A 22,244-nucleotide genomic window follows, 5' to 3' on the forward strand; every position below is an offset into this window, starting at 1 on the left:
CACTCCAGCATCCTCTGCTACCTCCTCGAGCCCGGCCTCCACCCCAACAACCTCGCCTCTCACCGCCTCGGTCACTGCCTGGGCTTCCACAGCCTCCACCTCAGTCACCGCCTCCACCTCCATCTCCTCGGCAACCGCCTCCACTCCGCAATCTTCTCTCACGGCCTCGACACCGTCCTCCACTCCCACCGCCTCCAGCTCGGCCTCCTCGCCCACCGCCTCGACTTCCACCTCCTCTGTCACCGCCTCCACTCCAACAACCTCGCCCACGGCCTCCACAGCCACATCCTCTGCAACCTCCTCAAGTCTGCAAACCACTCTCGCCCCCTCGAGCCCGTCCTCCACGTACACGGCCTCCACCTCAACCTCCTCGCTCACCGCCTCTACTCCAACATCCTCGCACACGGCCTCAACTCCAACATCCTCAGGCATAGCCTCCAGCTCCTCCACAACCACCACCAACCCGACCTCCTCCTCAGCAGCCTCCACTCCAGCATCCTCTGCTACCTCCTCGAGCCCGGCCTCCACCCCAACAACCTCGCCTCTCACCGCTTCGGTCACTGCCTCGGCTTCCACAGCCTCCACCTCAGTCACCGCCTCCACCTCCATCTCCTCGGCAACCGCCTCCACTCCGCAATCTTCTCTCACGGCCTCGACACCGTCCTCCACTCCCACCGCCTCCAGCTCGGCCTCCTCGCCCACCGCCTCGACTTCCGCCTCCACTCCAACAACCTCGGCCACGGCCTCCACAGCCACATCCTCTGCAACCTCCTCAAGTCTGCAAACCACTCTCGCCCCCTCGAGCCCGTCCTCCACGTACACGACCTCGACCTCAACCTCCTCGCTCACCGCCTCTACTCCAACATCCTCGCACACGGCCTCAACTCCAACATCCTCAGGCATAGCCTCCAGCTCCTCCACAACCACCACCAACCCGACCTCCTCCTCAGCAGCCTCCACTCCAGCATCCTCTGCTACCTCCTCGAGCCCGGCCTCCACCCCAACAACCTCGCCTCTCACCGCCTCGGTCACTGCCTCGGCTTCCACAGCCTCCACCTCAGTCACCGCCTCCACTCCGCAATCTTCTCTCACGGCCTCGACACCGTCCTCCACTCCCACCGCCTCCAGCTCGGCCTCCTCGCCCACCGCCTCGACTTCCACCTCCTCTGTCACCGCCTCCACTCCAACAACCTCGCCCACGGCCTCCACAGCCACATCCTCTGCAACCTCCTCAAGTCTGCAAACCACTCTCGCCCCCTCGAGCCCGTCCTCCACGTACACGGCCTCCACCTCAACCTCCTCGCTCACCGCCTCTACTCCAACATCCTCGCACACGGCCTCAACTCCAACATCCTCAGGCATAGCCTCCAGCTCCTCCACAACCACCACCAACCCGACCTCCTCCTCAGCAGCCTCCACTCCAGCATCCTCTGCTACCTCCTCGAGCCCGGCCTCCACCCCAACAACCTCGCCTCTCACCGCCTCGGTCACTGCCTCGGCTTCCACAGCCTCCACCTCAGTCACCGCCTCCACTCCGCAATCTTCTCTCACGGCCTCGACACCGTCCTCCACTCCCACCGCCTCCAGCTCGGCCTCCTCGCCCACCGCCTCGACTTCCACCTCCTCTGTCACCGCCTCCACTCCAACAACCTCGCCCACGGCCTCCACAGCCACATCCTCTGCAACCTCCTCAAGTCTGCAAACCACTCTCGCCCCCTCGAGCCCGTCCTCCACGTACACGGCCTCCACCTCAACCTCCTCGCTCACCGCCTCTACTCCAACATCCTCGCACACGGCCTCAACTCCAACATCCTCAGCCATAGCCTCCAGCTCCTCCACAACCACCACCAACCCGACCTCCTCCTCAGCAGCCTCCACTCCAGCATCCTCTGCTACCTCCTCGAGCCCGGCCTCCACCCCAACAACCTCGCCTCTCACCGCCTCGGTCACTGCCTCGGCTTCCACAGCCTCCACCTCAGTCACCGCCTCCACCTCCATCTCCTCGGCAACCGCCTCCACTCCGCAATCTTCTCTCACGGCCTCGACACCGTCCTCCACTCCCACCGCCTCCAGCTCGGCCTCCTCGCCCACCGCCTCGACTTCCACCTCCTCTGTCACCGCCTCCACTCCAACAACCTCGCCCACGGCCTCCACAGCCACATCCTCTGCAACCTCCTCAAGTCTGCAAACCACTCTCGCCCCCTCGAGCCCGTCCTCCACGTACACGGCCTCCACCTCAACCTCCTCGCTCACCGCCTCTACTCCAACATCCTCGCACACGGCCTCAACTCCAACATCCTCAGGCATAGCCTCCAGCTCCTCCACAACCACCACCAACCCGACCTCCTCCTCAGCAGCCTCCACTCCAGCATCCTCTGCTACCTCCTCGAGCCCGGCCTCCACCCCAACAACCTCGCCTCTCACCGCCTCGGTCACTGCCTCGGCTTCCACAGCCTCCACCTCAGTCACCGCCTCCACTCCGCAATCTTCTCTCACGGCCTCGACACCGTCCTCCACTCCCACCGCCTCCAGCTCGGCCTCCTCGCCCACCGCCTCGACTTCCACCTCCTCTGTCACCGCCTCCACTCCAACAACCTCGGCCACGGCCTCCACAGCCACATCCTCTGCAACCTCCTCAAGTCTGCAAACCACTCTCGCCCCCTCGAGCCCGTCCTCCACGTACGCGGCCTCGACCTCAACCTCCTCGCTCACCGCCTCTACTCCAACATCCTCGCACACGGCCTCAACTCCAACATCCTCAGGCATAGCCTCCAGCTCCTCCACAACCACCACCAACCCGACCTCCTCCTCAGCAGCCTCCACTCCAGCATCCTCTGCTACCTCCTCGAGCCCGGCCTCCACCCCAACAACCTCGCCTCTCACCGCCTCGGTCACTGCCTCGGCTTCCACAGCCTCCACCTCAGTCACCGCCTCCACCTCCATCTCCTCGGCAACCGCCTCCACTCCGCAATCTTCTCTCACGGCCTCGACACCGTCCTCCACTCCCACCGCCTCCAGCTCGGCCTCCTCGCCCACCGCCTCGACTTCCACCTCCTCTGTCACCGCCTCCACTCCAACAACCTCGGCCACGGCCTCCACAGCCACATCCTCTGCAACCTCCTCAAGTCTGCAAACCACTCTCGCCCCCTCGAGCCCGTCCTCCACGTACACGACCTCGACCTCAACCTCCTCGCTCACCGCCTCTACTCCAACATCCTCGCACACGGCCTCAACTCCAACATCCTCAGGCATAGCCTCCAGCTCCTCCACAACCACCACCAACCCGACCTCCTCCTCAGCAGCCTCCACTCCAGCATCCTCTGCTACCTCCTCGAGCCCGGCCTCCACCCCAACAACCTCGCCTCTCACCGCCTCGGTCACTGCCTCGGCTTCCACAGCCTCCACCTCAGTCACCGCCTCCACTCCGCAATCTTCTCTCACGGCCTCGACACCGTCCTCCACTCCCACCGCCTCCAGCTCGGCCTCCTCGCCCACCGCCTCGACTTCCACCTCCTCTGTCACCGCCTCCACTCCAACAACCTCGGCCACGGCCTCCACAGCCACATCCTCTGCAACCTCCTCAAGTCTGCAAACCACTCTCGCCCCCTCGAGCCCGTCCTCCACGTACACGGCCTCCACCTCAACCTCCTCGCTCACCGCCTCTACTCCAACATCCTCGCACACGGCCTCAACTCCAACATCCTCAGGCATAGCCTCCAGCTCCTCCACAACCACCACCAACCCGACCTCCTCCTCAGCAGCCTCCACTCCAGCATCCTCTGCTACCTCCTCGAGCCCGGCCTCCACCCCAACAACCTCGCCTCTCACCGCCTCGGTCACTGCCTCGGCTTCCACAGCCTCCACCTCAGTCACCGCCTCCACCTCCATCTCCTCGGCAACCGCCTCCACTCCGCAATCTTCTCTCACGGCCTCGACACCGTCCTCCACTCCCACCGCCTCCAGCTCGGCCTCCTCGCCCACCGCCTCGACTTCCGCCTCCACTCCAACAACCTCGGCCACGGCCTCCACAGCCACATCCTCTGCAACCTCCTCAAGTCTGCAAACCACTCTCGCCCCCTCGAGCCCGTCCTCCACGTACACGACCTCGACCTCAACCTCCTCGCTCACCGCCTCTACTCCAACATCCTCGCACACGGCCTCAACTCCAACATCCTCAGGCATAGCCTCCAGCTCCTCCACAACCACCACCAACCCGACCTCCTCCTCAGCAGCCTCCACTCCAGCATCCTCTGCTACCTCCTCGAGCCCGGCCTCCACCCCAACAACCTCGCCTCTCACCGCCTCGGTCACTGCCTCGGCTTCCACAGCCTCCACCTCAGTCACCGCCTCCACTCCGCAATCTTCTCTCACGGCCTCGACACCGTCCTCCACTCCCACCGCCTCCAGCTCGGCCTCCTCGCCCACCGCCTCGACTTCCACCTCCTCTGTCACCGCCTCCACTCCAACAACCTCGCCCACGGCCTCCACAGCCACATCCTCTGCAACCTCCTCAAGTCTGCAAACCACTCTCGCCCCCTCGAGCCCGTCCTCCACGTACACGGCCTCCACCTCAACCTCCTCGCTCACCGCCTCTACTCCAACATCCTCGCACACGGCCTCAACTCCAACATCCTCAGGCATAGCCTCCAGCTCCTCCACAACCACCACCAACCCGACCTCCTCCTCAGCAGCCTCCACTCCAGCATCCTCTGCTACCTCCTCGAGCCCGGCCTCCACCCCAACAACCTCGCCTCTCACCGCCTCGGTCACTGCCTCGGCTTCCACAGCCTCCACCTCAGTCACCGCCTCCACCTCCATCTCCTCGGCAACCGCCTCCACTCCGCAATCTTCTCTCACGGCCTCGACACCGTCCTCCACTCCCACCGCCTCCAGCTCGGCCTCCTCGCCCACCGCCTCGACTTCCACCTCCTCTGTCACCGCCTCCACTCCAACAACCTCGGCCACGGCCTCCACAGCCACATCCTCTGCAACCTCCTCAAGTCTGCAAACCACTCTCGCCCCCTCGAGCCCGTCCTCCACGTACACGGCCTCGACCTCAACCTCCTCGCTCACCGCCTCTACTCCAACATCCTCGCACACGGCCTCAACTCCAACATCCTCAGGCATAGCCTCCAGCTCCTCCACAACCACCACCAACCCGACCTCCTCCTCAGCAGCCTCCACTCCAGCATCCTCTGCTACCTCCTCGAGCCCGGCCTCCACCCCAACAACCTCGCCTCTCACCGCCTCGGTCACTGCCTCGGCTTCCACAGCCTCCACCTCAGTCACCGCCTCCACTCCGCAATCTTCTCTCACGGCCTCGACACCGTCCTCCACTCCCACCGCCTCCAGCTCGGCCTCCTCGCCCACCGCCTCGACTTCCACCTCCTCTGTCACCGCCTCCACTCCAACAACCTCGCCCACGGCCTCCACAGCCACATCCTCTGCAACCTCCTCAAGTCTGCAAACCACTCTCGCCCCCTCGAGCCCGTCCTCCACGTACACGGCCTCCACCTCAACCTCCTCGCTCACCGCCTCTACTCCAACATCCTCGCACACGGCCTCAACTCCAACATCCTCAGCCATAGCCTCCAGCTCCTCCACAACCACCACCAACCCGACCTCCTCCTCAGCAGCCTCCACTCCAGCATCCTCTGCTACCTCCTCGAGCCCGGCCTCCACCCCAACAACCTCGCCTCTCACCGCCTGGGTCACTGCCTCGGCTTCCACAGCCTCCACCTCAGTCACCGCCTCCACCTCCATCTCCTCGGCAACCGCCTCCACTCCGCAATCTTCTCTCACGGCCTCGACACCGTCCTCCACTCCCACCGCCTCCAGCTCGGCCTCCTCGCCCACCGCCTCGACTTCCACCTCCTCTGTCACCGCCTCCACTCCAACAACCTCGCCCACGGCCTCCACAGCCACATCCTCTGCAACCTCCTCAAGTCTGCAAACCACTCTCGCCCCCTCGAGCCCGTCCTCCACGTACACGGCCTCCACCTCAACCTCCTCGCTCACCGCCTCTACTCCAACATCCTCGCACACGGCCTCAACTCCAACATCCTCAGGCATAGCCTCCAGCTCCTCCACAACCACCACCAACCCGACCTCCTCCTCAGCAGCCTCCACTCCAGCATCCTCTGCTACCTCCTCGAGCCCGGCCTCCACCCCAACAACCTCGCCTCTCACCGCCTCGGTCACTGCCTCGGCTTCCACAGCCTCCACCTCAGTCACCGCCTCCACCTCCATCTCCTCGGCAACCGCCTCCACTCCGCAATCTTCTCTCACGGCCTCGACACCGTCCTCCACTCCCACCGCCTCCAGCTCGGCCTCCTCGCCCACCGCCTCGACTTCCACCTCCTCTGTCACCGCCTCCACTCCAACAACCTCGGCCACGGCCTCCACAGCCACATCCTCTGCAACCTCCTCAAGTCTGCAAACCACTCTCGCCCCCTCGAGCCCGTCCTCCACGTACACGGCCTCGACCTCAACCTCCTCGCTCACCGCCTCTACTCCAACATCCTCGCACACGGCCTCAACTCCAACATCCTCAGGCATAGCCTCCAGCTCCTCCACAACCACCACCAACCCGACCTCCTCCTCAGCAGCCTCCACTCCAGCATCCTCTGCTACCTCCTCGAGCCCGGCCTCCACCCCAACAACCTCGCCTCTCACCGCCTCGGTCACTGCCTCGGCTTCCACAGCCTCCACCTCAGTCACCGCCTCCACTCCGCAATCTTCTCTCACGGCCTCGACACCGTCCTCCACTCCCACCGCCTCCAGCTCGGCCTCCTCGCCCACCGCCTCGACTTCCACCTCCTCTGTCACCGCCTCCACTCCAACAACCTCGCCCACGGCCTCCACAGCCACATCCTCTGCAACCTCCTCAAGTCTGCAAACCACTCTCGCCCCCTCGAGCCCGTCCTCCACGTACACGGCCTCCACCTCAACCTCCTCGCTCACCGCCTCTACTCCAACATCCTCGCACACGGCCTCAACTCCAACATCCTCAGCCATAGCCTCCAGCTCCTCCACAACCACCACCAACCCGACCTCCTCCTCAGCAGCCTCCACTCCAGCATCCTCTGCTACCTCCTCGAGCCCGGCCTCCACCCCAACAACCTCGCCTCTCACCGCCTCGGTCACTGCCTCGGCTTCCACAGCCTCCACCTCAGTCACCGCCTCCACCTCCATCTCCTCGGCAACCGCCTCCACTCCGCAATCTTCTCTCACGGCCTCGACACCGTCCTCCACTCCCACCGCCTCCAGCTCGGCCTCCTCGCCCACCGCCTCGACTTCCACCTCCTCTGTCACCGCCTCCACTCCAACAACCTCGCCCACGGCCTCCACAGCCACATCCTCTGCAACCTCCTCAAGTCTGCAAACCACTCTCGCCCCCTCGAGCCCGTCCTCCACGTACACGGCCTCCACCTCAACCTCCTCGCTCACCGCCTCTACTCCAACATCCTCGCACACGGCCTCAACTCCAACATCCTCAGGCATAGCCTCCAGCTCCTCCACAACCACCACCAACCCGACCTCCTCCTCAGCAGCCTCCACTCCAGCATCCTCTGCTACCTCCTCGAGCCCGGCCTCCACCCCAACAACCTCGCCTCTCACCGCCTCGGTCACTGCCTCGGCTTCCACAGCCTCCACCTCAGTCACCGCCTCCACTCCGCAATCTTCTCTCACGGCCTCGACACCGTCCTCCACTCCCACCGCCTCCAGCTCGGCCTCCTCGCCCACCGCCTCGACTTCCACCTCCTCTGTCACCGCCTCCACTCCAACAACCTCGCCCACGGCCTCCACAGCCACATCCTCTGCAACCTCCTCAAGTCTGCAAACCACTCTCGCCCCCTCGAGCCCGTCCTCCACGTACACGGCCTCCACCTCAACCTCCTCGCTCACCGCCTCTACTCCAACATCCTCGCACACGGCCTCAACTCCAACATCCTCAGCCATAGCCTCCAGCTCCTCCACAACCACCACCAACCCGACCTCCTCCTCAGCAGCCTCCACTCCAGCATCCTCTGCTACCTCCTCGAGCCCGGCCTCCACCCCAACAACCTCGCCTCTCACCGCCTCGGTCACTGCCTCGGCTTCCACAGCCTCCACCTCAGTCACCGCCTCCACCTCCATCTCCTCGGCAACCGCCTCCACTCCGCAATCTTCTCTCACGGCCTCGACACCGTCCTCCACTCCCACCGCCTCCAGCTCGGCCTCCTCGCCCACCGCCTCGACTTCCACCTCCTCTGTCACCGCCTCCACTCCAACAACCTCGCCCACGGCCTCCACAGCCACATCCTCTGCAACCTCCTCAAGTCTGCAAACCACTCTCGCCCCCTCGAGCCCGTCCTCCACGTACACGGCCTCCACCTCAACCTCCTCGCTCACCGCCTCTACTCCAACATCCTCGCACACGGCCTCAACTCCAACATCCTCAGGCATAGCCTCCAGCTCCTCCACAACCACCACCAACCCGACCTCCTCCTCAGCAGCCTCCACTCCAGCATCCTCTGCTACCTCCTCGAGCCCGGCCTCCACCCCAACAACCTCGCCTCTCACCGCCTCGGTCACTGCCTCGGCTTCCACAGCCTCCACCTCAGTCACCGCCTCCACTCCGCAATCTTCTCTCACGGCCTCGACACCGTCCTCCACTCCCACCGCCTCCAGCTCGGCCTCCTCGCCCACCGCCTCGACTTCCACCTCCTCTGTCACCGCCTCCACTCCAACAACCTCGCCCACGGCCTCCACAGCCACATCCTCTGCAACCTCCTCAAGTCTGCAAACCACTCTCGCCCCCTCGAGCCCGTCCTCCACGTACACGGCCTCCACCTCAACCTCCTCGCTCACCGCCTCTACTCCAACATCCTCGCATACGGCCTCAACTCCAACATCCTCAGGCATAGCCTCCAGCTCCTCCACAACCACCACCAACCCGACCTCCTCCTCAGCAGCCTCCACTCCAGCATCCTCTGCTACCTCCTCGAGCCCGGCCTCCACCCCAACAACCTCGCCTCTCACCGCCTCGGTCACTGCCTCGGCTTCCACAGCCTCCACCTCAGTCACCGCCTCCACCTCCATCTCCTCGGCAACCGCCTCCACTCCGCAATCTTCTCTCACGGCCTCGACACCGTCCTCCACTCCCACCGCCTCCAGCTCGGCCTCCTCGCCCACCGCCTCGACTTCCACCTCCTCTGTCACCGCCTCCACTCCAACAACCTCGCCCACGGCCTCCACAGCCACATCCTCTGCAACCTCCTCAAGTCTGCAAACCACTCTCGCCCCCTCGAGCCCGTCCTCCACGTACACGGCCTCCACCTCAACCTCCTCGCTCACCGCCTCTACTCCAACATCCTCGCACACGGCCTCAACTCCAACATCCTCAGGCATAGCCTCCAGCTCCTCCACAACCACCACCAACCCGACCTCCTCCTCAGCAGCCTCCACTCCAGCATCCTCTGCTACCTCCTCGAGCCCGGCCTCCACCCCAACAACCTCGCCTCTCACCGCCTCGGTCACTGCCTCGGCTTCCACAGCCTCCACCTCAGTCACCGCCTCCACCTCCATCTCCTCGGCAACCGCCTCCACTCCGCAATCTTCTCTCACGGCCTCGACACCGTCCTCCACTCCCACCGCCTCCAGCTCGGCCTCCTCGCCCACCGCCTCGACTTCCACCTCCTCTGTCACCGCCTCCACTCCAACAACCTCGCCCACGGCCTCCACAGCCACATCCTCTGCAACCTCCTCAAGTCTGCAAACCACTCTCGCCCCCTCGAGCCCGTCCTCCACGTACACGGCCTCCACCTCAACCTCCTCGCTCACCGCCTCTACTCCAACATCCTCGCACACGGCCTCAACTCCAACATCCTCAGCCATAGCCTCCAGCTCCTCCACAACCACCACCAACCCGACCTCCTCCTCAGCAGCCTCCACTCCAGCATCCTCTGCTACCTCCTCGAGCCCGGCCTCCACCCCAACAACCTCGCCTCTCACCGCCTCGGTCACTGCCTCGGCTTCCACAGCCTCCACCTCAGTCACCGCCTCCACCTCCATCTCCTCGGCAACCGCCTCCACTCCGCAATCTTCTCTCACGGCCTCGACACCGTCCTCCACTCCCACCGCCTCCAGCTCGGCCTCCTCGCCCACCGCCTCGACTTCCACCTCCTCTGTCACCGCCTCCACTCCAACAACCTCGCCCACGGCCTCCACAGCCACATCCTCTGCAACCTCCTCAAGTCTGCAAACCACTCTCGCCCCCTCGAGCCCGTCCTCCACGTACACGGCCTCCACCTCAACCTCCTCGCTCACCGCCTCTACTCCAACATCCTCGCACACGGCCTCAACTCCAACATCCTCAGCCATAGCCTCCAGCTCCTCCACAACCACCACCAACCCGACCTCCTCCTCAGCAGCCTCCACTCCAGCATCCTCTGCTACCTCCTCGAGCCCGGCCTCCACCCCAACAACCTCGCCTCTCACCGCCTCGGTCACTGCCTCGGCTTCCACAGCCTCCACCTCAGTCACCGCCTCCACTCCGCAATCTTCTCTCACGGCCTCGACACCGTCCTCCACTCCCACCGCCTCCAGCTCGGCCTCCTCGCCCACCGCCTCGACTTCCACCTCCTCTGTCACCGCCTCCACTCCAACAACCTCGCCCACGGCCTCCACAGCCACATCCTCTGCAACCTCCTCAAGTCTGCAAACCACTCTCGCCCCCTCGAGCCCGTCCTCCACGTACACGGCCTCCACCTCAACCTCCTCGCTCACCGCCTCTACTCCAACATCCTCGCACACGGCCTCAACTCCAACATCCTCAGCCATAGCCTCCAGCTCCTCCACAACCACCACCAACCCGACCTCCTCCTCAGCAGCCTCCACTCCAGCATCCTCTGCTACCTCCTCGAGCCCGGCCTCCACCCCAACAACCTCGCCTCTCACCGCCTCGGTCACTGCCTCGGCTTCCACAGCCTCCACCTCAGTCACCGCCTCCACTCCGCAATCTTCTCTCACGGCCTCGACACCGTCCTCCACTCCCACCGCCTCCAGCTCGGCCTCCTCGCCCACCGCCTCGACTTCCACCTCCTCTGTCACCGCCTCCACTCCAACAACCTCGCCCACGGCCTCCACAGCCACATCCTCTGCAACCTCCTCAAGTCTGCAAACCACTCTCGCCCCCTCGAGCCCGTCCTCCACGTACACGGCCTCCACCTCAACCTCCTCGCTCACCGCCTCTACTCCAACATCCTCGCACACGGCCTCAACTCCAACATCCTCAGCCATAGCCTCCAGCTCCTCCACAACCACCACCAACCCGACCTCCTCCTCAGCAGCCTCCACTCCAGCATCCTCTGCTACCTCCTCGAGCCCTACTACCTTGATTACCACCTTGATCTCGACCTCCTCCGTTACTAGCCCAACTTCTGACTCCTTTGCCTCATCCTCAGCTCTGACCACCACACACCCAATTACCACCACCATGCTTCCAACCTCCTTCACTCTTCCTACTGCCACCAGCACTCTCCCCACCACCACACTGACCACCACCACCGCGCACCCAGCCACCAACTCCCAGCCAACCAGCACCACCACCACGCTCCCCATCACCACCGCACTTTCCACCACAACAACCACACTCCTCACCACCATGCTCCCAACCACCACCACCACAATCCCCACCTCCACCACCACGCTCCTCACCTCCACGCAGCAAGCCAACACCACCAACACCCAGCCAACCCACACCACCACACTCCCCACCACCAAAACGCACCCAGCCACCACCACTATTACTATCACACACCCCATGACCACCATCAAGCTCCCCACCACCACCACCCAGCCTATCAGCACCACCACACTCCCCACCACCACACAAACAGCCACTACCAACAACACCCACCCAAACAGTACCATTACCATGCCCCCCACCACCAACAACCAGCTGACCACCACTACGCACCCCACCACAACCACACTCCCCAGAACCACCACGCACCCAACGATGATCACCACTCACCCGACCACTGCCACTACACACCCGACTACCACCACCATGCTCACCACCACCACTACGAAGCCGACCACCACCACTACGCGCCCAGCCACAACCACCACTATGACCACCACCAAGGCCACCACAAGCCCAGCCACCAGCTCTACCACCCCAGGTACCACACCCTCCCACCCTTGGCTGCCTCCAGGGCAGGTTCCTCTCCTCACACCTTCCAGCCCCACCTCACCTGCTCTTTTCCAGATATCTGCAAAAATGGAGGCACTTGGGTTAATGGCCAATGTGTGTGTCTCCCGGGATACACGGGCACCACCTGCAGTTCCGTCGAGAGCAGCATCGAGACCAAAGCCGGTAGGGAGCCCTCTGCGCCAACTCCAGCCCACAGCGGGGGGAAATCTTCTGGGGAGAACCAGGACAGGGACTTCGTTATGGGGAGAGGGAGTCAGAAGTGACTATGGGCATGGACTTCAAGCAGTGCATGGCTCCACACCACCCAAAGGTGTTGGCAGTGAGTTCTCCAATGTGGGTGTTATCCTGGGACACTCGATGTTGTGGGTTAGGTGTTTCCCAACCAGCACAAGTTCCTACAGCACTCAAAGGTGTGTGTAAGGAGTTCTCCAACCACTGCTTGTCCTGGAGCACCCAAAGATGAGAGTAAGGAGTTCTTCAACCATCACAGCCACTCCCACAGCACCCAAAGGTGCAGGGAGAAGCATAGGGCACTGGACCACAACTGAGGTCCAAGCAGCAGACAGAAGGGCCTGCCCTTAAATGCCTCCCCTGCAGCAATAAGCAGAGGCTGGTGGTCCCAGGTGAGGCCGGCTGGGGCCATTAAAGCACATTAGTGCCCTGCAGAGCACAGCAGCAATGCCCAGGGTGCTGGGGTTGTCTTCTCTTGCTCCTGAGTCTCATCTCCTCCCTTCCCCCAAAGAAACCAACGTGTCCGTGAGCGTGGAGCTGCGGGTCACCAACCAGGAGTACACCGAGGACCTCCGAAACGAAAGCTCCGAAGTCTACAAGAGCTTCGTCGTCAGCTTCACCCTGCAGGTGGGATGCTGTTCTTGCCCCCCTGGGGTCTTCTCTGTCCTTGTTAGGGGTGTGCTTGCTTTGGGGGGAATCCAAGGTGGGGAAGGATCTTGCGAGGGAAGGGAGTGGGACACCGATAACCGGCCTGTGGCCTCCTTCTCTTCCAGATGGAAATCTACTACCGCAACATTGAAGGCTACCAGGGCATCAAGATCCTGAGTCTGTCGTGAGTGTTGGGCTGCTGGCCTCTGGGAAAGGGTTTCAGGGTGCTCCAGTGGGCATTGAGTGCTTTGATTACCACTGAGGTGCTCCAACTGGTATTGGGGTGCTCCAACTGGCCTCATGCTGCTCAATGATGAGGGGATATTGGGGTGCTCCAACTGCTATTGGGGCTACACCAACGGGCATTGGGGTGTCCCCTCAGACCGGGCAGCATCGTGGTGAATCACACCGTCATCGTTGCTGTGCTGGTGACTGCCGATACCACGGAGAAGATCAGTAACGTCACCAAGAATGTGCAGGAGGAGATCGTCCAAGCAGCGACCCAGCAGGGAAACTGCTCTGATAACAGTGAGCCTCTCCCCCCTAGGGACAGGGGTGGGACCCCCAGGGATATGGTTGGGGTTGGGGCCCTGGGGAACCATTCGGGCCTAAGCCTTGGGGACAAGGTTTTGGCCTCTGGGGACAGGCTTGGGGCTCTTTGGACAGGGTTGGGGCCTCCTGGACATAGCTGAGGCTCTGGGGATCCATTCGGGCCTAGACCTGGGGCAGAGTTGGGGCCTCTTGGGACAGGGTTGGGGCCCTGGGGACCCCTGAGGCCTGGGGCTCTTCCACACGGCCTCTCCCTCTCCTTCCCAGGCACCCTCTGCTTCAACGCCTCCGAAGTGACGATCACCAAACCCTCGTACGAGTTCAATGCAACAGGTGAGCCCGTGGGGTGGGCTGCTCAGGGCTGACCTTGAGCTGGGGGCCATGCGTGTCTCCCCCCGGCCAACCCCCATTCCCCCCCGCAGAGTATTGCCGCCAGATCGCACCCAGTGACTTTAAGAACTTCTACTACCCCAACACCACCAAAAACGGCCTCACCTGCGTGTCCAATTGCTCGGCCAACACCGCCAGTGCCATCGACTGCAACGAGGGGCAGTGCCAGCTCACCCCGAGTGGCCCCCAGTGCTTGTAAGTAGCATGAGGACACCCCCAGGGACACCTCCAGGGCCCTACTGAGGGCTCTTGGCCCCCCTCTTGTGGGGGGCCAATAACCAAGCACCATGGGCCTAGCCGGTGGTCTCGGCACCACACTCATCCCCACATCTCCTCCCCACAGCTGCCGTGAGACCAACCTCTACTGGTACCAAGGCGATCGGTGCAAGAGCCGGGTCAGCAAGATGGCCGTGGGCATGGGCCTGGCCGTGGCGGTCTTGTGCTTGGTCATCTTCGTCCTTGCCGCCTTCCTCTTCAGGGCCAAGAGGCAGAAGTGGTCAGACAGGTGGGGAAATCCCGTAGGGATGGGAGTGGTAGGTGATGGGCACGGGAGGAACTCCACAAGTAGAGGTCCTCTGTGGAGTCTCCAGTTGTAGAGTCTCCATCCATGGAAGTCCTCAAGGGCACCCATCCGTGGTGCTTGGCCCCACCTCTGGTGGTCCTGATGGAGCGGGGCTTGGCCCCCCTCAGTGCCTTCAAGACCCCCCCAGTTGCCTCCAGGCCCCCAGCTGATGTCACCACCTCTATACCCCCCAGGTCCAGCGACCTGACGGAGACCAAGCAGCACTGGTACGAGGAAGAGGATGAAAACTGGGAAGTCCCTGGGGGCTTCACCGTCCAGAATGAAGGTATGGGGTTGGAGGGGGGAAACCCACTTATGGGATGATGGGATGGGGGGGGTTGGTGGATCCCCCACCTGGGGCATCCCCATTGAACTCCTTATTTCCACAGGTGCCCATGACACCATGCAGGTTGACCTGCAGTCCGTGGACACCTCGGCACAGGTAACTCCCCCACCCATCTGAGGGGGGGGCACATGGGTGGGGGGACACATAGCGGTAGCACCCCCACCCCTCTCATGACCTCACCATGAGACACCCCCCCCCCCTTAACCCCCATCTTCTCCCCCCAGATCCAGATCCAGAGGCCGGAGAGGATCGCCACGGAGCTCTGAGTACGGAGAGGGGGGGACACCAGGAGCCTGCCGCCCCTCCCCCCCCTAGGACTCAAACAGCACTTTGGGATACCCCCCCTGCTTTTGGGGGGGGTCATGACCTCAAGTTGGAGATCACGGCCCTGCCTTTTAGGGTCACGACCTCCACCCTTTCTTTAGCACTTCATTGGGCCCCCAACTCTTGCTTGCACATACTGGTCCTGGCCCTGCTCTCCTGGTGATGACCTCACTTGGGGGGCCATGACGTCATTTCCAGGGTATTGTCCCCTTCCCCCCCACAGGTCACTTTAAGGGTCAGGACCCCCTCCCCCCTTCCCCCTGCATAGGGCTGGACCCCCTCCAATTCCAAATAAATAAGTATCAAGTCACTGGTGTCACTGGTTTGTACTGGCATGACCGGACCTGCTCCAATTCCCCATAAATAACTACTAAGGCACTTGCGGCACTGGTTTGTACTGGAATGGCTCCAACATGCCTAGGGCTGTTAATCCCATCCCCTAGGGAAGCCCTAGGTGGGGATGCACAGCTCCTCCCCACAGAGGGGCAAAGTTCCCCATCGCCACTCCTGCCCCGGGCATGTCTCCGTACCGGGACGCTGCTGGCAGCACTGCGGGACTGGGGGGTATCAAGATGGGGTCTTGCACCCGGGCCTTCCTCCTCCTCTTCCTCCTCCTCCTCCACGGGGTTGCAGTGGGTGAGTGCAGCCTGGGCAGGGGGCACCGAAATGCAGTTGAGGGGGGTGGGAGGGGGCGGCGACCCCTGGGGCATCTCCTTAGGGTGTGTTGGGGAGGCTGAGGGGGGAATCGGCCTCCACGGCCTGAGGTGGCTTCATCCTGGTGGGCACGGGGACAGGAACATTGGGGAGGGGGACAGGGACAAGGAGGGGGACAGGGACAAGGAGGGGGACAAGGACAAGGACAAGGAGGGAAACAAAGGCATTGGGGACAGGGAGGGGGACAACCTACCCCAGGGCTATGGCAGTGACAAGGGGCCAAAAGAGGGCCAAAAATTTGTCCTCCCGGCTGTCCCTGTCCCTACGAGAGGCCCTGTAGGTACACACACGTAACCCTAACCCAACCCTACCCCTCACCCCACTGATCCTTGCACACCCCACAGCCGTGCGAACAGGCATGGGAAGGGCATGGGAAGAAAACGAAAGGGGAGGAGAAACTGAAAGTGTGAAGTCGAGGGTGGAGACCGTGAGGCTGCAGGGGAGGCTGGAAGGCGGAAACGTAGCAGGCGGGCTCAGGATGGGCTGGGGCGGAGGTCGAGGCTGCAAGACCAAGGGTTGCAGAGAAGGGGGAAGACGAGGGGAGGTCTCGCCCAGCTCTGACCAAGGGTGAGAGGAAGGGAGGCCGCACAGCTGTTAACTGCTTCTTCTCCCACTCTGACTCCGCCATCACCACCTCTACATCAACCACTGCCACCTCTGCTGTGACCCCAGACCCCTCCACCGAAACGACCCCGGGCGCCTCCGTCACAACAACCCCGGACCCCTCTGCCACGACGACCCCGGGCTCCTCCACCGCAACGACCCCGGGCACCTCCGCCACAACGAGCACGGGCACCTCCGCCACAACGAGCACGGGCCCCTCCGCCACAACGACCCCGGGCACCTCCGCCACAACGAGCACGGGCCCCTCCGCCACAACGACCCTGGGCACCTCCACCGCAACGACCCTGGGCGCCTCCGCCACAACGAGCACGGGCACCTCCACCGCAACGACCCTGGGCACCTCCGCCACAACGAGCACGGGCCCCTCCACCACAACGACCCCGGGCACCTCCGCCACAACGACCCCGGGCACCTCCACCACAACGATCCCAGGCCCCTCCGCCACAACGACCCCGGGCACCTCCGCCACAACGACCCCGGGCACCTCCACCACAACGACCCCGGGCACCTCCGCCACAACGAGCACGGGCCCCTCCACCACAACGACCCCGGGCACCTCCGCCACAACGAGCACGGGCCCCTCCGCCACAACGAGCACGGGCCCCTCCACCACAACGACCCCGGGCACCTCCACCGCAACGACCCCGGGCGCCTCAACCACAACGATCCCGGGCCCCTCCGCCACAACGATCCCAGGCCCCTCCGCCACAACGAGCACGGGCCCCTCCGCCACAACGACCCTGGGCACCTCCGCCACAACGACCCCGGGCACCTCCGCCACAACGACCCCGGACCCCTCCGCCTCAACCCCAAGCCCCTCCACCTTGACAATCCCAGATCTCTCCACCACGATGACCCCAGACACCTCTGCCTCGACCTGGGACCCCACAACCTCCACCATGACAACCCCAGACCCCTCTGCCACGACAACCCCGGACTCCTCCACTTTGACGACGCCAGACCCCTCTGCCATGACAACCCCAGACCCCTCCACCTCAACCCTGGACCCCTCCACCACAACGACCCCAGACCCCTCCAACTTGACCCCAGACCTCTCTGCCTTGACAACCCCAGACCCCTCCACCTCGACCCTGGACCCCTCCACCTTGACAACCCCAGACCCCTCTGCCTTGACAACCCCAGACCCCTCCTTCTCGACCCCAGATCCCTCCACTGTGATGACCCCAGACACCTCCACCTCAACCAAGGACCCCTCCACCATGACAACTCCAGACCCCTCTGCCATGACAACTCCAGACCCCTCTGCCATGACAACTCTGGACTCCTCCACCTCAACCCCAGACCCCTCTGCCATGACAACTCTGGACTCCTCCACCTCAACCCCAGACCCATCCACCTCAACTAAGGACCCCTCTGCCTTGACCCCGGACCCCTCCACCCCAACAACCCCAGACCCCTCCACCTTGGTGACCCTGGACTCTTCCACCTCGACGACCCCAGACCCCTCCACTGTGACCCCGGACCCTACCAACTCCACCCCGACCCTAGACCCCACCACTTTGACTGCAACTCTGACCTCTTCCTCCCCCGCCTCCACCCCTGACTCCTCCACCTCTGCCCTTACCCCAGACTCCTCTGTCTCCACCTTAATTCCTGGCTCCTCTGACTCCACCTCAACCCTGACCTCCTCTGTCACCCCCTCAACCCCTGACTCCCCTAGCACCCCCACCAGCAGCATCCCCACGAACACCACCATCACTGGCTCCAGCGCCCTCACAACCACCAGCAGCACTGCTCCAGATGTTTCTTCCACACCCACCGCTTCTAGTGCAGCAACCACGAGTTTGGTGACAACAACCACAACCACCACCAACATCACCACCAGTCCCACAGATGTCACCACGACCATCAACAGCCCCATGACCACTTCTGGAGCCACCACCAGCCCCACAACCACCACCATGATGACCACTGGTGCCACCACCACAACCACCCTTCCGACCACCACCACCACGACTACGAAACCAACCACCACGACTACGAAACCAACCACCACCACTACGCGCTCAACCACTACCACTACTAGCACAACCACCAAGATCACCCCCACAAGCCCAACCACCACCTCCACTACCACTACCCCAGGTACCATCCCTCCCACCCTTAGCTGCACCCAGGGCAGGTTCCTCGCCCCGTACCTCCCAGCCCCACCTCACACTGTCCTTTCCAGGGGTCTGCGAAAACGGAGGCACTTGGGTCAACGGCCAATGCGTGTGTCCCCCGGGATACACGGGCGCCAACTGCGGTTCCGTCGAGAGCAGCATCGAGACCAAAGCTGGTAGGGAGCCCTCTGCACCCACCTCCAGTCCAATCTTGGGGCAAAATCTTGGGAGAACCAGGAGTGGGGTTTCCTCACAGGGAGGGCAAGTCAGGAGTGACCATGGCCACGGGTATGGACCTCAACTAGGCCATGGGTCCACAGCACCCAAAGGTGCTGGCAGCGAGTTCTCCAACCTGGGTGTTACCCTGGGGCAGCCAATGTTGTGGGCAAGGTGTTTGCCAATGAGCACAAAGTCCAACAGCACCAAAGGTGTGGGTAAGGAGTTCGCCAACCACCACAAGCTCCCACAGCACCCAAAGGTGGAGGGAGAAGCAAAGGGCAGGGCAGGGAACCACTGTTGAGGTCCAAGCAGCAGACACAAGCAGTCCAGGAACAGGTCTCCCTCAGCACAACTCCAGAGGACTGGGGGCCTGCCCTTAAATGCCTCCCCTGCAGCAATAAGCAGGGGCTGGTGTTCCCAGGTCAGGCCACTTGTGGTCTTTAAGGCCGTTAAGGCTGTGCAGGGCACAGCAGCAATGCCCAGGGTGTTGGGGTTCTCTTCTCCTGCTCCTGAGTCTCATCTCCTGCCTTCCCCCAAAGAAACCAACGTGTCTGTGAGCGTGGAGCTGCGGGTCACCAACCAGGAGTACACCGAGGACCTCCAAAACGAAAGCTCTGAAGTCTACAAGAGCTTCGTCGTCAGCTTCACCCTGCAGGTGGGATGCTGTTCTTGTCCCCCTGGGGTCTTCCCTATCCTTGTTAGGGTTGTGCTTGCTTTGGGAGAAATCCAAGGTGGGGAAGGAACTTGCAAGGGAAGGGAGCGGGACACCGATAACCGGCCTGTGGCCTCCTTCTCTTCCAGATGGAAATCTTCTACCGCAACATTGAAGGCTACCAGGGCATCAAGATCCTGAGTCTGTCGTGAGTGTTGGGCTTCTGGCCTTTGGAAGAGGGTTTCAGGGTGCTTGGACTGCCATTGGGGTGCTCCAATGGGCATAGGGTGTTCCAACTGGTATTGGGGTGCTCCAACTGGCCTCATGCTGGTCAATGATGAAGGGTTATTGGGGTGCTCCAACTGCTATTGGGGCTACACCAACGGGCATTGGGGTGTCCCCTCAGACCGGGCAGCATCGTGGTGAATCACACCGTCATCGTTGCTGTGCCAGTGACCGCTGATACCGTGGATAAGATCAGTAACGTCACCAAGAATGTGCAGGAGGAGATCGTCCAAGCAGCGACCCAGCAGGGAAACTGCTCTGATAACAGTGAGCCTCTGCCCCCCAGGGACAGGGGTGGGAACTCCAAGACGGTGTTGGGGCCCTCCGTGACAGGGTTGTGTCCTCCATGACAGTGTTGGGTCCCTTGGGACACCCCTTTGGGCCTAGGCCTTGGGGGCATGGTTGGAGTATTCCTGGGACACGGTTGGGGCCCTACCGAACCGTTCAGGCCTGGCCTTGGGGAAGAGGTTGTGGCCTTCAGGGACATGCTTGGGGCCCTGGGGATGGTGTTGGGGCATCCTGGACATGGTTAAGGCCCTGGGAATCCATTCAGGCCTAGGCCTGGGGCAGACTTGGCACCTCCGGGGACAGGGTTGGTGTCCTGGAGACCCAAGGCCTGGGCCTCTTCCACACGGCCTCTCCCTCTCCTTCCCAGGCACCCTCTGCTTCAACGCCTCCGAAGTGACGATCACCCAACCCTCGTACGAGTTCAATGCAACAGGTGAGCCCGTGGGGTGGGCTGCTCAGGGCTGACCTTGAGCTGGGGGCCATGCGTGTCTCCCCCCGGCCAACCCCCATTCCCCCCCGCAGCGTATTGCCGCCAGGTCGTACCCAGTGACTTTAAGAACTTCTACTACCCCAACATCACCAAAAGTGGCCTCACCTGCGTGTCCAACTGCTCGGCCAACACCGCCAGTGCCATGGACTGCAACGAGGGGCAGTGCCAGCTCACCCTGAGTGGCCCCCAGTGCTTGTAAGTAGCATGAGGACACCCCCAGGGACACCTCCAGGGCCCTACTGAGGGCTCTTGGCCCCACCAAAGGACCAGTGGTCTCGGCACCACACTCAGCCTCGCTTCTCCTCCCCACAGCTGCCGTGAGACCAACCTCTACTGGTACCAGGATAATCGGTGCAAGAGCCGGGTCAGCAAGATGGCCGTGGGCATGGGCCTGGCCGTGGCGGTCTTGTGCTTGGTCATCTTTGGCCTTGCTGCCTTCATCTTCAGGTCCAGGAGGCAGAAGTCGTTGGACAGGTGAGGAATCCCCATGGAGAAGGGAAGGTTAGGTGGTGGGCATGGGAGGACCTGCACAAGCAGAGGCCCTCCTTGGTCCATGGTGGTCCTCCATCTGGGAAGGACCTCCAATCATGGAGGTCCTCAAACACATCCTCAAGCACCCATCCGTGGTGCTTGCCTCCACCTCTGGTGGTCCTGGTGGAGCTTAACTTGCCCCCCCCGGTGCTTACATGAACCCCCCAGTTGCCTCCAATCACACTCCTGATGTCAGAGCCTCTTTGCCCCCCCAGGTACAGCAACCTGACAGAGACCAAGAAGCAGTGGTACGAGGAAGAGGATGAGAACTGGAAACTCCCTGGGGGCTTCACCATCCAGAATGATGGTATGGGGTTGGAGGGGGGAACCCACTGACCCCCACGATGGGATGATGAGATGGGGGGGTTAGTGGAACCCCCACCCGGGGCATCCCCATTGAGTTCCTTCACCCCATAGATGCCTATGAGGACACCATGCGGGTTGACCTGCAGTCCGTGGACACCTCGGCAAAGGTAGGTCCCCCCACCCACCTGAAGGGGGGGGACATATGAGGGGTAGCACCCCCACCGATCTAATGGACTCACCATGTGACCCCCCCCCCCGCCTTAAAAAATTCCCCCCAGGTCCAAATCCAGAGGCCAGAGAGGATCACCTCGGAGTTCTGAGCAGGGAGGAGGGGACACCAGGAGGCTGCCTCCTCTCCCCCCAGGGAGCCACACAGCACTGGGGGATAACCCTTGCTTTTCGGGAGGTATCATGACCTCAAGTTGGGGATCATGGCCCTCACTTTTATGGTCATGACTCCCACCCTTCCTATAGCACTTCATTTGGCCCCAACCTCTGCCTGCACATACTGGTCCTGGCCCTGTTCTCCTGGTGATGACCTCACTTGGTGGGCCATGATGTCACTTCCAGGGTGTTCTCCCTACACACACACAGGTCACTTTAAGGGTCAGGACTCCCCCTCTTCCCCCTGCATAGGGCTGGACCCCCTCCAATTCCAAATAAAAAAACTATCAAGTCACTGGTGTCACTGGTTTGTACTGGGATGGCTCCAGCATGCATGGGGCTATTAATTATTTGTCCTGGGGAAGCTCCAGGAAGG

General features: G+C 62.7%; 2 protein-coding genes across 2 annotated transcripts in view; both read left to right on the plus strand.

Moving 5' to 3' along the window:
* Positions 1 to 15,194, plus strand: part of LOC137846682 (platelet binding protein GspB-like) — a gene marked incomplete at its 5' end in the record, with an annotated part of 32,767 nt that extends 17,573 nt beyond the window's left edge. The window contains 23 exons of the mRNA XM_068664754.1: positions 93 to 899; positions 1,696 to 2,359; positions 2,846 to 3,165; positions 3,796 to 4,231; positions 4,894 to 5,123; positions 5,436 to 6,068; positions 6,157 to 6,610; positions 7,270 to 7,499; positions 7,864 to 8,014; positions 8,987 to 9,389; positions 9,540 to 10,414; positions 10,904 to 10,963; positions 11,133 to 11,196; positions 11,280 to 12,170; positions 12,945 to 13,060; positions 13,207 to 13,265; positions 13,464 to 13,609; positions 13,898 to 13,963; positions 14,053 to 14,215; positions 14,364 to 14,525; positions 14,777 to 14,868; positions 14,972 to 15,024; positions 15,153 to 15,194. Of these exons, the coding sequence (XP_068520855.1) occupies positions 93 to 899; positions 1,696 to 2,359; positions 2,846 to 3,165; positions 3,796 to 4,231; positions 4,894 to 5,123; positions 5,436 to 6,068; positions 6,157 to 6,610; positions 7,270 to 7,499; positions 7,864 to 8,014; positions 8,987 to 9,389; positions 9,540 to 10,414; positions 10,904 to 10,963; positions 11,133 to 11,196; positions 11,280 to 12,170; positions 12,945 to 13,060; positions 13,207 to 13,265; positions 13,464 to 13,609; positions 13,898 to 13,963; positions 14,053 to 14,215; positions 14,364 to 14,525; positions 14,777 to 14,868; positions 14,972 to 15,024; positions 15,153 to 15,194 (7,117 nt within the window). The remainder of the gene's footprint in view (positions 1 to 92; positions 900 to 1,695; positions 2,360 to 2,845; positions 3,166 to 3,795; positions 4,232 to 4,893; positions 5,124 to 5,435; positions 6,069 to 6,156; positions 6,611 to 7,269; positions 7,500 to 7,863; positions 8,015 to 8,986; positions 9,390 to 9,539; positions 10,415 to 10,903; positions 10,964 to 11,132; positions 11,197 to 11,279; positions 12,171 to 12,944; positions 13,061 to 13,206; positions 13,266 to 13,463; positions 13,610 to 13,897; positions 13,964 to 14,052; positions 14,216 to 14,363; positions 14,526 to 14,776; positions 14,869 to 14,971; positions 15,025 to 15,152) is intronic.
* Positions 15,195 to 15,824: 630 nt separating this feature from the next.
* On the plus strand, positions 15,825 to 22,163 carry LOC137846683 (mucin-3A-like). The gene is made up of 12 exons (XM_068664755.1): positions 15,825 to 15,888; positions 16,639 to 18,696; positions 18,782 to 18,889; positions 19,472 to 19,587; positions 19,734 to 19,792; positions 19,991 to 20,136; positions 20,525 to 20,590; positions 20,680 to 20,842; positions 20,960 to 21,121; positions 21,394 to 21,485; positions 21,596 to 21,651; positions 21,763 to 22,163. The coding sequence occupies exons 1-12, from the start codon at positions 15,825 to 15,827 to the stop codon at positions 21,802 to 21,804; spliced, it is 3,132 nt and encodes a 1,043-aa protein (XP_068520856.1). The 3' UTR covers positions 21,805 to 22,163.
* Positions 22,164 to 22,244: the final 81 nt, after the last annotated feature.

Source organism: Anas acuta, chromosome 37 (genome assembly GCF_963932015.1).
Source record: "Anas acuta chromosome 37, bAnaAcu1.1, whole genome shotgun sequence".
Classification (NCBI taxonomy): Eukaryota; Metazoa; Chordata; class Aves; order Anseriformes; family Anatidae; genus Anas; species Anas acuta.